This window comes from Mustela lutreola, chromosome 5 (genome assembly GCF_030435805.1).
Source record: "Mustela lutreola isolate mMusLut2 chromosome 5, mMusLut2.pri, whole genome shotgun sequence".
NCBI classification, from domain to species: domain Eukaryota; kingdom Metazoa; phylum Chordata; class Mammalia; order Carnivora; family Mustelidae; genus Mustela; species Mustela lutreola.
Genome location: NC_081294.1, coordinates 38,573,402 through 38,590,483, shown reverse-complemented (window position 1 = coordinate 38,590,483; position 17,082 = coordinate 38,573,402). Strand labels below are relative to the sequence as shown.

The window sequence follows — 17,082 nt, the reverse complement described above, 5'->3', positions numbered from 1 at the left end:
GGGGCATGTATCTGGGGAGGGCTCATATATGCTTCAGGCTTTATCTAGCTCAGATGTAGTTTCATTTCTCTCCTGCCATCCCTTCTCATCACCATCCCGTTTCATGTTCTCTGTCTTCCCTTTCTTTGTCTTGCCTCCCTCCTTTCACTCTGTCTTTTGCATAGACTGGATAATGTGGGCAGCTAACTGCAGAGCCACCGTAGAGTAAAATGATACAGAGGGTAAAGTGTCCTGATTTGATTTCTCTTGCTCCTTATTCTTCTCCTCTCCCCTAGAGATGCCCATTTTTCTTATTCATTTTTAATACCTTTCTTTAAATGTTGATGTGAACCAATAGACGAATCTACATCAAGAATTGTGACTGAAGATAACTTTTTATTTAATTTTCTTTCCCCAAAATTCAAGATTCAGAGGATTCTACACCCAAAGGAATGTCTTTTTTTTTTTTTTTTAAAGATTTTATTTATTTATTTGACTGACAGAGATCACGAGTAGGCAGAGAGACGGGCAGAGAGAGAGGGGGAAGGAGGCTCCCTGCTGAGCAGAGAGCCCGATGCGGGGCTCGATCCCAGGACCCTGGGATCATGACCTGAGCTGAAGGCAGAGGCTTCACTGAGCCACCCAGGTGCCCCCCAAAGGAATGTCTTAATGAAGAAATTCTGGGCACTACATTTCTTGGGTTGGGGAAGCTATTTGAGACAGGCTATTTTCTTTCCCAGGCAATTGTGTAGTTTGTTCATTGATAAAGTTGCCTCTTGCTTGCTTCAAACCCATCCTATTTCCAAGTCTGATCCTATTTCCAAGTGTCAGGGGGATCGACATCTACTTTCCAGCTTCCTTTGCAGATGTCACTGTTGTCAGAAATCTTCAGGCTTAATTACATGTTTGATTAAAAGGTACATTTCCACTACTGTGTCTTCTTGTAAGCCAGATGTATACTCTGGCATTTTCAGAAACCAATAAGAGAACCTTCCAATTTAAAATAATTTTTATTATCTTTGAGCTACCTTCTAGAGTACATTAGACATCTTGGAGCAATTAAGGCCACCATACTTAAATAAGAGTAGTATCCTATATTTTTAATGCTTTTAAAAACCTTTTTCCTAATTTATTCAGATTATAGTAACAGAAATTAGTACCATATTTTATAAATGAGGAATTTAGGTTTAGAATACTCTTCATGGCAGAGAAGGGTTTAGTCTAAGATGAGAATTCCTTATCCCTGGGCTTTTTCTATCACTCAACCTCCTCTCTACCAACACACACCTCCCTAAAGCCCTCACATTCTCTGTCACCTCAACCTGCTAGTTTCCACTAAAAGCTGCTACCTCCATCTGTAGTACCTCCAGGTGTACTAAATACTAAGTACTAAATACTGCAGCACCTCCATCTCAATTTCAAGTGTTCTTCTGTCTGGCCATTAACTTAAACTCATTTACATAGTATATCTAATTCATCAATTCCTTCACCACATCAAGACTTCTAATTAATTCAGAGATCCTACTTTTTTTTTAAACTTAGCCTAGATTCCATGGTCCATCACCATAATCATTTACTTGCAGACTTTAACTCCTTTAACCTTTTTCCCCTCCATTAATTCACTTGGCTAACTTCCAACTCTGGTTAAGTCCAAATATCTCCTTTTCTTTGCATGCTTCTGTGACACTAAATGTTTCAACACAGAAATCACACAACTTGTCGACTGGTCTCACTTTAAAGTTATGGCCATGGATCTCTAATGTGGTTGCACATAACACCGCCCAACAGTCCGACTCCTTTGTACTAATGAATGCACTTTGCTCCATTTATTGAGTTCCATCAAATTCTAGTCCTAAGATTTAACTGTTCAGGAAAAAGAGAGTATCACACTGATACATGGGGAGGAGGTCACATGAAAAGAGGCAAACAGGTTGTTTTATGCCATAATATTTGACATTTGGAACACATTTTACATATCCTATAAAACTTTCTATGAACAATTGGATTACTGGACACCAGGAATAGCAGAAAAATTTTAGCTCCTTGGTAAATCAGAAATCAGTGCTTTATATCTCCTCTCTCTCTTTCTCTACCTACTTAACATATATCTCAGTTTTGTAAGTTTATTCTTTAGAGACTTTTTAACTGCCAGTTGCCTCACCCTTTCTTTCACTTTGTTTCTAACAACTCTACCTGACAGTCTCTTCAAATGACTGACTGCCCTTGGACTGCTAGAGTTGCTTTGCCCCAGAGGCTCAAAGAACCAGAAGTGCCTGGAAATTTTCTCCCTCCTCTCCACAGGCAATGTCTGAACCCAGGCAGCAAAAGACCGGTCCCTTGACTCAACTTGGAGCTTCCCTTCCAGATCAGCTTGAGGTCTTGATTTCACCTGAAATCACACCCTTGATGGTCCTCAGTTGCTACTGTTTTGCTCTGCCAAATATCTTGCCATTTTCTTTTAAAAGCCCCTTAGTAAATCACTGTCACTTGGCTCATTTTCTTAGAGTTTGTGTCTGGGAAACCAGACCTAAAGGAGGGAGAGAGGAGATATAAAACACTGATTTCTGACTTAACAAAAGACTAAAATTTTTCTGTTATTCTTGGTGTCCAGATAATCCAATAGTTCATAGAAGGTTTTATAAGATATGTAAAGTATGTTGCAAATGTCAAATATTATGCCACAAACAGCCTTGTTTAATTTCCGTATAGTCTACCTCTTTTCATGTGATCCATTATCTCTGTTTCTGAATTTCTTCATCGGCCCAGGCTAGACCTCACTGCCTTGAACTTAGATTGTGTCAATATTTGGTCTCTCCACTCTCGCTTTCCCTCCAATTCCATTCTCCTCAGCTCCTTCTACATATTCATGGAAGACTAAATGTCTTGAAATTCTGCTTTTATCACATAACTTCCTTGTTCAAAAATCTCTAATAATGCTCCATGGCCTACTACACCAATACACTTGAAAGATACACTTTGAAATACACTTTGAAGGAGGATTTTTATTCTGCGTACAATAGAAAACAGATAAAACTTCAAGGTGCTCCTTGAAATACTAGACCTGTAGGATAAAATTCAGTTTTCTTTCCCTGACCTGCAGTCACTCAACAGCTTGACCGCACCTTCTCTGTTCTCCCTCAACTTTAGGATTCCCCAGACCCAGGGGCTGTCCCTATCCTTTCTCATCCCTCTAACAAAACTAAATTCTTGCTACCCATTCTGGAAGATCCAATTCAAGCTTCACCTTCTCTGCAAAACTTTCCCCACCTAGTCACCAATCTAGTTCATACTGATGTGGCTCTTCTCTAAGCCCTGAGGCAAACTTATCTGTTTTGCTCCTGTGAATACAGCATTCTTCTCAACTGCTTTGTACGCGTGCTTTATCTCCCAAACTACCTTGTATGTTCTAGAGGGGCAAAGAGGGGCAAAGAGCATGGACTATGTCATAGCTTTTGGTATCTCTTATCCCACACCACTGCTTTGCTTTGCTTACAGTTGACCCGCATAAATTCTTACTAGATGACTGTAACATTTCACATAAGCAAGTAGAAAATTGAGATAGCAGGGAAATAATGAGAAGCAGAAAAAGGGAGACAAAAATAAGTGTGGGAAATGAGAAGACTGAACAGTGGAAACTCAAATCTCGGAAATGACATAGTGTGGGACCCTGGCTGATACTGGGCTGCATATTTCCTTAGAAAACAGGCCGAATAAGGCCTGCTCTGTCTTCCCCATAAAAAGGGTGCCATTTATTGATTTTCATCACATGAAAATGGTAAAATCACACACAAAAATATAAGTAATGCTTGCTGAGTATTGATGAGACTCAGTGAATAAAAACGGTTTCAGTTCCAGCTTAGTGTATAATTTAAGGCAGGTAAAAACAGATTCATACAAGCACACTGTGTATAGGCACATATGCAACAGAATCAAATAAAGGTGATGTAAATAGCAAGATAAAAAGTGAGCCAAGTGAGGAATACACATTGTAAGGAGACTGGAGGAGAGAAGTACAAGCATAGTTACTGTCTCACATTGAAAGGCCTCATGGAGGGAAGACAACGTAGCCTCCTGAGTGACATACCCAGGTAAAGAACACACAGTAGGTTATGAATGTAGAATGGGAGAAAGCAAAGCTGTCTGGAGCTTGGAAAATATGTAAAAAATGATGAGGAATTGAAATCATTCTAGGAATTGAGAAAAATAAAAACAGCCAATAATCATCATATTCAACTTGAAGCAGCCGGTTGCTTCAGTTGTTGGAATGATACAAAAACCAGAGGGTAGAAGCTAAGTAGAACACTGTTGAGTATTGGAGATAGAAAGATTCTAGGCATGTTTGCTGAATGGAAATAAGTAAGCAGGGATGGCAGCTAAAAGAAGCAAGAGGTTCGATGTAGAGAAAGTGGAAAAACAGTAGCTTATGACATCAGTAAGAGTACGGGAAGATAGTAAAAACACTGATAAGGAGTGGGTGAATCACAAGTAGCACAGTTCCTTTTCAGAGACACCTGGAAGGGAGGCCTTTACTTCCTAGGGAGATACAGTTTGATCTTCCTGATTAAGTAAACAAAAGATACAAGTATATAATTATAGTCTAAGTCCAAAGAGAACTAAGATTCAGGCTAGAGCATAACTCAGACACACAACTGGCTGAGGATTCTGTTACAGGAACCAGAGGTTTCTAACACTGACTCAAACCTTCCATTTAAATGTGAGATTTAATCCTTCTTCTGCTAAGCCACAGACTAATATTCCCTTACTCCTTTCCTAGGGAGTATTAGCATCCTTTTGTATGTTACTAGGTATGATTTTTAAGGAGTGCCATGGCCAAGAAATCTTGGAAAACAATGGGTAACACAAAGTTAATATGTATCTTTACAGCAAGACCCCCTTCTACAACCTCTCTGTCTCTCCTCCTTTAGCTCTTTTGTCTGCCTTTCTTTCTCCTTCTGCTATTTATATTGACTTAAGTTAAAAAAAAAAAAAGCCACAAATTTCAAATGCAAAAGACCAAGGCTTTCCTCTTACTCCTGTCCCCAGTTGCTCTACTCTGACTCATAAGCAAATTCTTTTGAAAGTGCTCTCGGGGGGGGGGGGGGGGCTGTGCGTCCCAGACTCTTGGTTTCAAGCGGGGTCCTGATCTCGAGGTTGTGAGATTGAGTCCTGCATTGGGCTACATGCTTAGTGGAAGTCTGCTTGTGATTTTCTCTCTCCCTCTGGCCCTCCCCTCCTCTCTAAAATAATAAATAAATATTTAGAAAAAATGAAAGTGCTCTTAGAATCTTTAATATGAAAACATGAATCGTGAATCATGAATTGGAAGACTTGATACAATTTATTGTTATTTAACAGAACATTCTTTGTGAGGAACATATTCAACACCTTAAGCAACACAGTTTGGAAAACATTTTTTTAATTAAAACATTAATTGATCTTGCAAAGATCAATTAATTGTTCTGCCTCACTTACCTTTGTTATAGTCATGATATAATATCATGTACTGTAGTTGCCCAAATATAAGATTTTATCTCATTTCTAAGTTGGAAGTGTTTTGGGTTCAGGGACAGAGTTTTTATTCATTCATTCATTCATTCATTCATTTTTCAAACTGCCCATGGCATCTAGCATAATATTCAATCAGTAAGATACTTCATATATATCTGCTGAATTACAATGAATTAATTATCTAAGAGGCTTTGTTTCTTTTGGGGGGTCGAGAAGAAAGAGGAGGAAAGTGAATGTGAGAAATATAAAAGAAATCACTGAAAGGAGGGCCTTCTCATTTTTCTCTCATGAAGCTTCAAGTCACAGCAGAATGACAAAGAAGTTTAAGAAAGAGAAGTGTACAAAATAGCTATTAAGTGTATTAAGTCGAAGAGCTATGAAGGAATGGAATTATTTCTCATTTAGAGTTATATTATTACTTTGTATTGTTAAGTCGCTGTTATAACAGCAGTGCCCAAATTTTTATTTCTAGCACAAACTAAGTTTCTGGGCTTTCATTCAACAATTAACATTACCAACTCAATGGCTTCTTTAGGGAAATAATGATAGGGTAAAAATAATGAAGTTTTCTCTGTAAGATGCACAATTGTTTAACATGAAAAGAGCTCAGCCTTTGTGTCTGACCAATTTTCTCTTTCCTTTTACCAAACTATGGTACAAAAGCCCTGCCCTGTAATATGCTTCTAATGTAATTAAGTCAGAGTATGATGTGGTAATAATACAGACGGCAGTCCAAGTGAACCATCAGCACAGGCCATTCTGAGGCTACATTAGCTGAAACCATGCTTAACCTCTTGTCACTATGGAGAGGGACATAAATGGGACTGGTTTCCAAGGAGATGAAATGAGTCCTCAGAAACATAAAATTGATAGATGATAGATATAAGTCCTAGGAAAAGGGTGTCTTTAGCTGTCCTCTTGGATGCTGCCACAATGAAACGCATCCAAATTCAAAAACGCAAAGAGAGAGTAAAAGTAAGGTTCTGAGGAGACAGGAGACTGTGGCAGAAATCAGAACGAGAGGTGAATGGGGCTAGGGATGGAACATCTGCAGAGAAAAACCTGAGATCTAATGTAAAGGAGTGTTGGTGGGGACAGTCTCCACAAACAAGTACTTCTAGCTCAATGACTTCATGAAATAGAATGAGAGAAGGAGGTCATTACAACAATGATTTTTAACACAAAGAGAAAAATCCCAGCAATGAAATTTTCCCAACCCAAATGATTTACCTCCTATGTGTTGGGCAACACCTAACACTCTATTGTATGTCATAAATAAAAGAATTAAGGCCCCATGCTGTCAAAGCGGAATTCATAGTCTGCCAGGAGAGACAGACACATGAAGCAAAGAGTAGTGCTACCAACTGATGAGAACAATAAATGAAGGGTGAGCACAGGATACAGGAACATGGGAGGAGAAAGAATTGTTCATGGGAAGCAGGGATAGAAAGTGACAGAGCAAGTGACATAGGAAATGAGTCTATGAAGTTTACCTGGTACCTAGGGCCTGGGGTAGAGAAAGTCTCTCTGGACAGAGGGACTCATGTGGACCCGGATGACGTGTTCAGGGAGGGCCAGAGAGGGGTGGCTGCAGAGCAAGAAGGGAGGCCACAAGGCACCAGGGAGGCAGGGGGCAGTGGCAATGATTGGTGCCAGGTAACAGATGCCGTATAATCCAGGGGAGAGCTTGGATATTATTCAGCGGGTAGAGATACATTTTTTTATCCAGGGAAATGCTATGATCTGAACTTTACCTTGGAAAGACAACGCAGGTGACTTATGCATGGAAGTAGGGGAAAATGGAGACTGGGTGGTTAGTGATCAAGAAGATTCTCCTCATTCATAGCACCACTGTCAGAAACTATAGCCTGATTGACAAGGATACGATTGCAAGGCGCAGTCAGGGTTCTTTTCAGACTTCAAAACAATGAATCAGACCTCATATTTAAGGCTTCTAGGGAAATGGCCATAAAATGTGCAGTAAAAAGAAAGATAAATAATATTCCTAAAATTTAATTAATTTCTCTCTTTCATTTTGCCTGGTTTAATGTTATGCTACACTCTTGATAGCAACAATCTAGACATTGTTCCATTAGTATATTTCACTTTTATATCAAGCCTCACAATTTACTGGGTTTATTTAGGGTAATGCACTCGTATTTGGCATATTTATATCATTCTCATTTATTATTAAAAGCAATGTTATGTTTAGGTATTGAGGATCAATAAGGCCTCCATAATGTTTACACCATCATATCTTTTATGGCATGCTCAGAGTGTTTCAGGTTTGTTTTTATAGGTGGTTTTTTTTTAAAAGGCAATTTTATAGCCTTTACTCTGTCTTGGGTAAAAAACTGGCTTACAAAATTTCCTTCAGTATCTTTCAAAAGTCTTAATGGGGCCACACAGAAACATGGAAGAAATTTTGAGTAACTCTTTGGAGTTGATCTTTTTGTCATCATGTTGCAATTTCCTAATATATACTAATTGTCATATGGACATTTTATTTTTTTAAGTTTTTAAAATTTTAATTCCACTTAGTTAATATGCAGTGTAATATTAGTTTTGGGTGTACAATATGGTGTGATTCAACATTTCCACACATTATTCTGTGCTCATCACAACAAGTGCACTCCTTAATGTAAGCTTTTTTATTTGTTTTCCATCCTTCTCCCTTTTTTCCTTTTTTTGTTTTTTTTCATTGTGTTGACAACTACTTTCACATCTTTGCAACTACCTTTCAGGACATGCAGTTACTAAGTGACAAATCTATGACTGCAGAGAATAGGTTATTATATTTCATCTTTACATGTTGTACTGAGTGCATGACTATATCAATATAATAAACAAGGACTCATGAGGTATAGTCAGAATGTAAAATTTAAAATATCTGTTTAAAAAAATAAAAACCTATATAATTTGACCCTTAAGGAACACAGGTTTGAACAGTGTGGGTCCACGGATACATGACTTTTTTTTTTTTTTTTTTTTTTTGGTAAATACAGTATAGTACTGTAAATGTGTTTTCTCTTCCTTATGATTTTTTAATAACATTTTCTTTTCTCTACCTTATTTTATTGTAAGAATATAGTATATAATATGTATAACATATACAATATGTTCATCCATTACTTCTGTTATTGGTTAGGGCTTCCAATATTATGAACTAATAATATAGATTCCAATAATATGGACTATTAATAAGTTCTCAGGCAATCAAAGGCTATATGCAGATTTTTAACAATGCAGAGAGTCAGTGCCCCTAATCTTCACATTGTTCTAGGTCAACTGTATTTTAATTTAGTTGTACCACATGAAATTGCTATATTTCTAGGTTAAAAAAAAAAGATCAAATAACAATAATTTCATATAGTTCAACCTAAATTAAAACAAACTCAAGAAGATAAAATATCAAAGTTGATTTGTAGTTAATTTTTCTCTACTCCCTTTACTTACTTACTTACTTAGAGTGGGTGAGAAGCATGTAGTTGGCAAAGGGGCACAACTGGCTGTTTCTTTGTTTCTTTACTCACCTTCCCTTAGATCGTTAGCTGTAGTTTCTGACCTCTCCAGGAACAAGGGTGGGGGAGATGAATAAAGGATACAGGAATTCTTACTTGACTGGTGCTATCAAGACATTTGCAAATGACAGTACAGACAAAAGGTTGATATCCAGAATCTATAATGAACTCCTCAAACTCAACACACACAAAACAATCATATCAAAAAATGCGCAGAAGATATGGACAGACACTTCTCCAATGAAGACATACAAATGGCTATCAGACACATGAAAAAATGTTCATCATCACTAGCCATCAGGGAGATTCAAATTAAAACTACATTGAGATATCACCTTACACCAGTTAGAATGGCCAAAATTAGCAAGACAGGAAACAACATGTGTTGGAGGGGATGTAGAGAAAGGGGAACCTTCTTCCACTATTGGTGGGAATGCAAGTTGGTACAGCCTCTTTGGAGAACAGTGTGGAGATTCCTCAAGAAATTAAAAATAGAACTTCCCTATGACCCTGCCATTGCACTCCTGAGTATTTACCCCAAAGATACAGATGTAGTGAAAAGAAGGGCCATCTGTACCCCAATGTTTATAGCAGCAATGGCCACGGTCGCCATACTGTGGAAAGAACATAGATGCCCTTCAACGGATGAATGGATAAGGAAGATGTGGTCCATATACACTATGGAGTATTATGCCTCCATCAGAAAGGACGAATACCCAACTTTTGTAGCAACATGGATGGGACTGGAAGAGATTATGCTGAGTGAAAAAAGTCAAGCAGAGAGAGTCAATTATCATATTGTTTCACTTATTTGTGGAGCATCACAAAAAGCATGGAGGACATGGGGAGTTAGAGAGAAGGGGGTTGGGGTAAATTGGAAGGGGAGGTGAATCATGAGAGACTATGGACTCTGAAAAACAATCTGAGGGGTTTGAAGTGGCGGGGGGGTGGGAGGTCGGGGTACTAGGTGGTGGGTTTATAGAGGGCACGGATGGCATGGAGTACTGGTGTGGTGAAAAAATAATGATACTGTTATGCTGAAAATAAATAAATGAAAAAAAAGAGACATGGATCAGATGCTATAAGGTATTAGCAGCCTTCATGTGGGTTCTCTGCAGATTTCCCTTTATTTACATCCTTGTCTGAGTGAATATATTTCACTACTGCAGTCCCTAGACATCAGGGATGTCCTCTGCTTTTGTTTGCAGAAGGCTCTGCTCACCTCCGGAAGAGTCTATGAACAGGACCTAGCCTGATTCCACAATGATTCATAAACACACACTTCTTTGTACTCATGGATCCTGCACCTGCAGGCCAATTCAACCGCAGCTACCTCTCATCTGATTGCCTGTCAGGAGCTGGTCGGCTGCTGTCTCACCCCTTAGGTATTTCAGGCAGGGATCAGGCACTAGTCAACTGTGTGTCCCAACTTTAGTGGACACATTGGGCTCACTGCTTGATCCCACTGAAGCCTTTCTCACCAGGCTCTTTTTAGAGAGAAATCTTCACAAATCCCCTCAACTCTCTTTTAATTCCTTTATACCCTTGAGGTGGGTGAGGAGTCTAAGAATTCACCATGCAGCTCTTAGCTTTCTATCTATCTGTAGCCTCTCTCACAATTTATTTTTATATCTTCCCCTTTCAGGAATGAAGGCAGGGAGGATAAGTAATTGGTCTCTGCCGTTTCCAACCTGGGCAGGTTCATTCCTCCTTAGGCAACCTGGTGGTCCCCCTGCTCCTGGGAGGTCGCCTTATTGATGATGAACTTAGTGCGCACACCCGACTGGTATAGCACGCTACAGTCCAGAACTCCTAGGCCCAAGCAATCCTCCTGCCTCAGCCTGTCGAGTAGCTGGGACTACAGGTGCACGCCATCACGCCCTGCAGTGGTGTACTTGGGAGGAAAAATTCCAGAAGCAAATTCTGCCGATCTTAAAGCAGAACTGGGTTCTTTAATTGAAACAAATAAAAACAAAAACAAAAGACAAAACAACCCAAACTTAATTAAATTATGTTATAATGAGTCAGGGGAAAAAATGGTTGTTTAAAATAAATTATGTTTTTGGAGAGAATTACTATAAGACTACATGAAAGATATCCACACTTTTTAGTACACGTTTCTTTGAAAAGGAAGTATTTTTCCAAAATTTCTACAAACAAGTAGAAAAACTTGTTTCTACAAACAAGTAGAAAAACTTGTTAGTACTTTTAGTACTAACTTTTTAGTACACGTTTCTTTGAAAAGGAAGTATTTTTCCAAAATTTCTACAAACAAGTAGAAAAACTTGTTTCTACAAACAAGTAGAAAAACTTGTTTCTACAAACAAGTTTCTACTCTGAAGAAGAAACATTCCCTCTGAAGGAAGGTCAAACCTTAAAGGGAGTTTAAATGTGTTATACTTAAAACCCTATTAAATACAGATTAGCAAATCGATGGCTTAGTAAATATATTCTTTTCAATCTGTTTCATTTAGATAATTACTTACAAATCATAAATACAACTGAAGCCAAAACAGAAAAAGATTAGAAAATAATGAAGTATAAACATTAAAGCCTGAAGTATAAAGTAATATCCTTAAAATAATATTATAATGCCAGTTACAGAAAGAGTGTCTCATTAAATGTCCACCTATCAGAGAAAAATTTTTAAAAGCATTAATTATGATATATACATTTATTCAACAGAGTCTCATTAAGGGCCCACTATATCACAGCAAAGCACTGGCTGGTCACTAAAAAGGATTAAAAGATGATATAAAGTCTGTATCTAGAGAGGCACCAGATGCACATACACATCAATATGTAACAATGCATTCGTCTTGTATTTTTCAAACTTTACCATGTTTAAGAATCACGTAGCTTGCTTACTTAAAACGCAGGCTCCATAGCCCCACTCTGAGAGACTCTGATTCTAAAAATGTGGGGGATAGCCCAAGCACCTCAGGGATTTGGAAAAAGAAATTCTACAAGCCACTTTTGGAGAAACACCACATTGTACAGAAGCCCTATGAGGGCGGTGGCGGTGTCTGTCTTATTTTCCATGATTATCCAAGCTCTAGTACAGAGCCTGGTACACTGTAAATCCTCAGGAAAAACATTCAAGTAAATGAATGAAGGAGTATGGCTAAACTCCACAATGAATTATATAAGCAAAATGTGACATAAAAATTCAGCCATTTAAGAAGCTCCTTTCGCCTTGGGAAGAAGGTTTCCTTGGTGACATTGGCAGATATCACAAATGACTCAGTGTACAGGATTGCATTCTGAAATACCCCCTCTGTGGAATGGGGTCCCAGAACTGAGTAAATGTGACCAGAGTCTTCTGTCTTGGAGTACGTTCATTTTCCTCCCATTCGCTGTAGCATCTGAACCCTTAAGGGCTGGCCCCTATGCCTCTGAATAGAGTGATTGTTCCGCCTTACAAAGACATAGGACTCTATAAAGCCCACACCAGCAGGCTAGAATTCCACTGGTAGCTGGCAGAACAGCTCCTCTATTAGGACTTTCACTATAGAAATATAAAATTAATTACAGTCTTAGTGGAACAGAAACATCAAAATTGCAGCAGAATGGCTTGGCATGTAAGCAATTGATTGTTACCTATTTCTTTACAAAACTGAGTCATTGGCACAGATACCCACTGAGGCAGTGATTATTTTTCTAAGAGAGTCTTGTAGATTTCCTTCTTGAAGTTGTGGAGCAACTTCAAACATGTCACTGCTGCACTAATGTCCACAAATAGCTACAGATAACTAATTTTTCACGGTGAAAGAGATAGATGGATTTAAAAGAAAATAAAATTTCCGGATGACTAAAATTTACTAGAAATTAACAACTATTCCAAGACGACTCTTCAATTTGAAAAGAAAGGACTGGATAAGGAAGCAAATGGGGTGGGCAAAACAGGTGGAAGGGAAGAAAGTACATCATGGGGAAGGTAGTGAGAGAGGACAGAGCTGTGGTGCAGCCACCTCCTGGCGGGTGTGTCCGGCCAGGGAAGACCGTGCCATGGGGCTGGCTGTGGACAGCCAGGGACAGACAGGGACAGTCATGATGAAATGAAAAGAACTAGAGACCTAATATTTAGGACAACTCTGAAACTTCTCCAGAAGCAGAGGTCTCAGCGAGGACAGAGAGCTTGACTGCAGTTGGGAAGCTATGGTTTCTGATCTGTCATCAATAAGCAGGAAACCATAAACAAGTTACTCAGCCTCTCCCGCCCCCTCCATAAATTGAGATTTGGGACTAAATGACCTCTACAATTCTGCCATGCTTTAATTTTATGGCTCTATGAAATCTTATTGACCAAGGATAGAAAGGATAAGGGAAGAGAAGAAAGAGGGGAGAGAGAGGTCCTCAGAAGGGGGGCGGGGAATGGACCAGATGGAGGAGCAAGTCTCAATTCTGGAGTGGTCTTTTAAAGGACACGGGCTGCCTTTTGCCCTGAAGCAAGAGGAGATACAATATCCTCTCCAAACCTCTGGTAATTCACTTGGGAAGATTAATTGTAAATGAGAAACTTGCATCCAGGAAAATTACATTTTGTGATGCATAAAGGTACATTTTTAAAAAATAATTTTATACTGATTTCAAGATGTTCTTTATTGTAGTAGGTTATACAAAGTCTTGCCCCTCACCTAGCTCTTACTTTACCAGCCTCGAATTTCACTTTGAGGTCTGCATCAAATTTGCAATCTTCAACTACCTCCTTTTGGGAAAATTCATTTTATATATATGTGTATATATATATTTATATTTATAAGTATACATATAAGAAACATATACAAGCATATCATATATATATACACACACATACACACATATCTGTGTATCTGTCCTGCACTATGTGTGGATGTGGCAAACATTAAAGCAATCAGACCACTTTTTCAGTGCCTCAGAATTTCTCCAAAAGTAGAGCTCTAAGAGACAAAAGGAAAGACATTGGTCTGCATGTGCAGTGCTAAAGTGTCCTGTGCTCTCCTGCAGTCTCCAAACCATGCAACAACCATTTTGACTCTGACTCCTGTGCTAATTTCTGCTCTCAAGGCACTGACTTCACTCTGACATTTAATTTGCCTGTTATCCACTGTCATCTCCATATTTTCAGGCCATAAATGTTTAATTAACATTAGATTAGTTAAACCCAAACTCAGTGTCTAAAGTGGAAGAGTCACACAAGAACTTTCATTTCATTTAATGGCAATAAAGGGAATGTGTTTAGAAATAGATATTCATGAGGAGAAAAAAAAAAAAGGCAAACCAACTATTCAACTTAACTGTGCCTAAAACATGGAGCATGTGTTTTTTGCTTAAGAAAAGACATTATTAAATATGAGAAAAAATGGACCTTAAGTGATATCTTGTGGTCACTTATGAACTTACTTATATAATATGAAAAAGGAGATTGTAATATAATGTGTTCATTGGGATGTTAAATTAGTTTCCACATATTCTGAAACCTTTTTGTGATACTACCAAAGGTGGTTACATTATATAATTAAGATTTTACAGATATTTATAGGGAATATTTTCCAAGAGCATTAAAATAGCAGCTTTCATAATATTTTCTGTTTAGAAAATAGCAGGGTCTTCCAGTTCAGAGATATAGAATATAAAATTCATCCTGAATATTAGCTTTATTGATTAATTTATTTTCAGAGTATTTTGTATTATTAAAAATCTGTGCATTTTTATCTTTAGAACAATAGAAGTCAAAATGCATAGTCACATACCTGTGTCTGTTTAGGACCAATATCCATTCTTTCAAGAAGGTCATTTAAAAAAGCTGTAACACTCTCCCAGGGGTAAATACTGTTGGAGCCATCCAGGACTATGACTATGTCTAGTTGGGTGCTGCATTCTGTAACAAAAGGAGTCAACTGTGTAAATTTGGAGTTTGTCTTTTTAGATAGTATGAAGGTGTATGGAGTGTTTTCACAGCTGAAATAAGCTCATTTAAAAAAATAAGCCGATAGGGTGCCTGGGTGACTCAGTGGGTTAAGCCGCTGCCTTCGGCTCAGGTCATGATCTCAGGGTCCTGGGATCGAGTCCCGCATCGGGCTCTCTGCTCAGCAGGGAGCCTGCTTCCATCTCTCTCTCTCTCTCTCTCTGCCTGCCTCTCCATCTACTTGTGATCTCTGTCTATCAAATAAATAAATAAAATCTTTAAAAAAAAGCAAGCCGATAGTCTACATAGTGGACGCATTGCTTTTATAATCAGAAAAATTAGTTTTAGGAAAATAAAGCTGGGAAATACTACTGCACTCAATAGCAATTGGTTTGTGATTCCTACCAAGTAAAACTCATCTCTACTTAATTTTAATCAACCCTGTATAAGTTATCTTTGGAAATTTTCTCAATATGAATTTTATATAACTGCTCTCATTCTGAGTGTATTTCAAATGAGATTACTTTCTTCAAAGAGACTCACTCTTTAAATAAAAACAATGTGACAGCTTTAGCTATGATGTTTAAACAAGACTCTGTTAAAGGTTATTTACACTAATAATAGGCTCCAAAAATAGCAGTGGGGTTTGGTTATATATTGGCAAAGCAAAACATTTACCTAAATTGGTAATGCTGGTAGCTGAGAAAATACTTCAGGCTGTTTGGTATGCTCCTCTGTATACACATGTCTCATTCACTGCTTAGACTTTTCAAACATGTAAGAACATTGCATAAAATGCGTACCTCGTACGGGAGCAATGGAGTTCATGACTTGAAATGTGGGGCTGACGTCGGAACAGATTCCAGTTGTGTAATGCAAATGTCCACATCTATAGGCATATAAAGGGCCACATGCCTTTTAAAAATTAAAAACCATAAGATTAAAAATTATATAACAGGTTTTTATAAAGACTTAACAATGACAGCATTCCTGGTTCATTAACTAACTCTGCTTTCTTACCAGAAACCCTCCGTTTGGGTTGGTGACTAAAGTTGATCCAAATGTCATGTTCTCCTTGACTTCCGTGACATTGGGAATTGATGTATTAACTAAAAATAGAATAACATTTTATGAGGGTGGAAAATAGTATAATTAAGTGTCTTTTCATTAAGACATCCTATTTGTTTTGCTCATATCATAGTACATTCTTGTTCTGATTCAACTAAATAGTCTTCAAAGTATTATTAAGGAATATAATGAAAAAGCTAAGGCTAAAAACCTGGCTTATATCCCAGAAACTTTGTCTGGATAACTGTCTCAAATAGTTTTGTTGAACTGGAAAAGAATGCAGAACGATTGGGGTAATGAGAGAATGTGGGATAGCCTTTCACACATTTTTGCTAATTAAAACAAATAAAATACTTAATCTCATAATATTATAGGTATAATGTAAACTTACATACCTCTCTTGCATCTTATGTCTATATGTTTATAAATAACTAATGATAAAACGTGATTTCTGACGAGGGAAAGTGAGTAGTAGAGGAGGAAAAAACCCTTCAAATATAAGTTTATGACCATTAATTTCACCATCATAGAGACATCATGAGGGTAACAAAGAAAACTGGAGCAAGAATGGACAGTGGTCAGGACATCTGGACAGAAGAAAGACAATGAAGGGACCCCATTTGACATTCAAGATAAGAACACTGGATCTTGAAGCATGCCAACCTGGGGCGCCTGGGTGTCTCAGTGGGTTAGGCCGCTGCCTTCGGCTCAGGTCATGATCTCAGGGTCCTGGGATCGAGTCCTGCGTCGGGCTCTCTGCTCAGCAGGGAGCCTGCTTCCCTATCTCTCTCTCTCTGCCTGCCTCTCCATCTCCTTGTGATTTCTCTCTGTCAAATTAATAAATAAAACCTTAAAAAAAATTAAAAATAAAAAAAGAAGCATGCCAACCTGGCAAAATTGGCAAGAATTTCCAGTTATTCATATTGAAAAAAGAAAAAAAAAAAAAACAACTTTGGACGAGACACCTGGGTGGCTCAGTTGGTTAAAGGGCTGCCTTAGGCTCGGGTCAGGATCCCAGCGTCCTGGGATAGAGTCCCACATCGGGTTGCTCAGCAGGGAGCCTGCTTCTGCCTCTGCCTCTGCCTGCCACTCTGTCTGCCTGTGTTCACTCTCTCTGAC

The 17,082-nt window shown here is 38.3% G+C and overlaps 1 protein-coding gene across 2 annotated transcripts in view; it reads right to left on the bottom strand.

The window, feature by feature from the left end:
- Positions 1 to 17,082, bottom strand: part of ITGA1 (integrin subunit alpha 1) — a 176,813-nt gene that overhangs the window by 79,517 nt on the left and 80,214 nt on the right. For both annotated transcript variants that reach the window (XM_059173952.1, XM_059173951.1), the window contains 3 exons: positions 15,916 to 16,004; positions 15,699 to 15,810; positions 14,741 to 14,868 (listed from right to left, as the gene is read on the bottom strand). In XM_059173952.1, the coding sequence (XP_059029935.1) occupies positions 14,741 to 14,868; positions 15,699 to 15,810; positions 15,916 to 16,004 (329 nt within the window). The remainder of the gene's footprint in view (positions 1 to 14,740; positions 14,869 to 15,698; positions 15,811 to 15,915; positions 16,005 to 17,082) is intronic.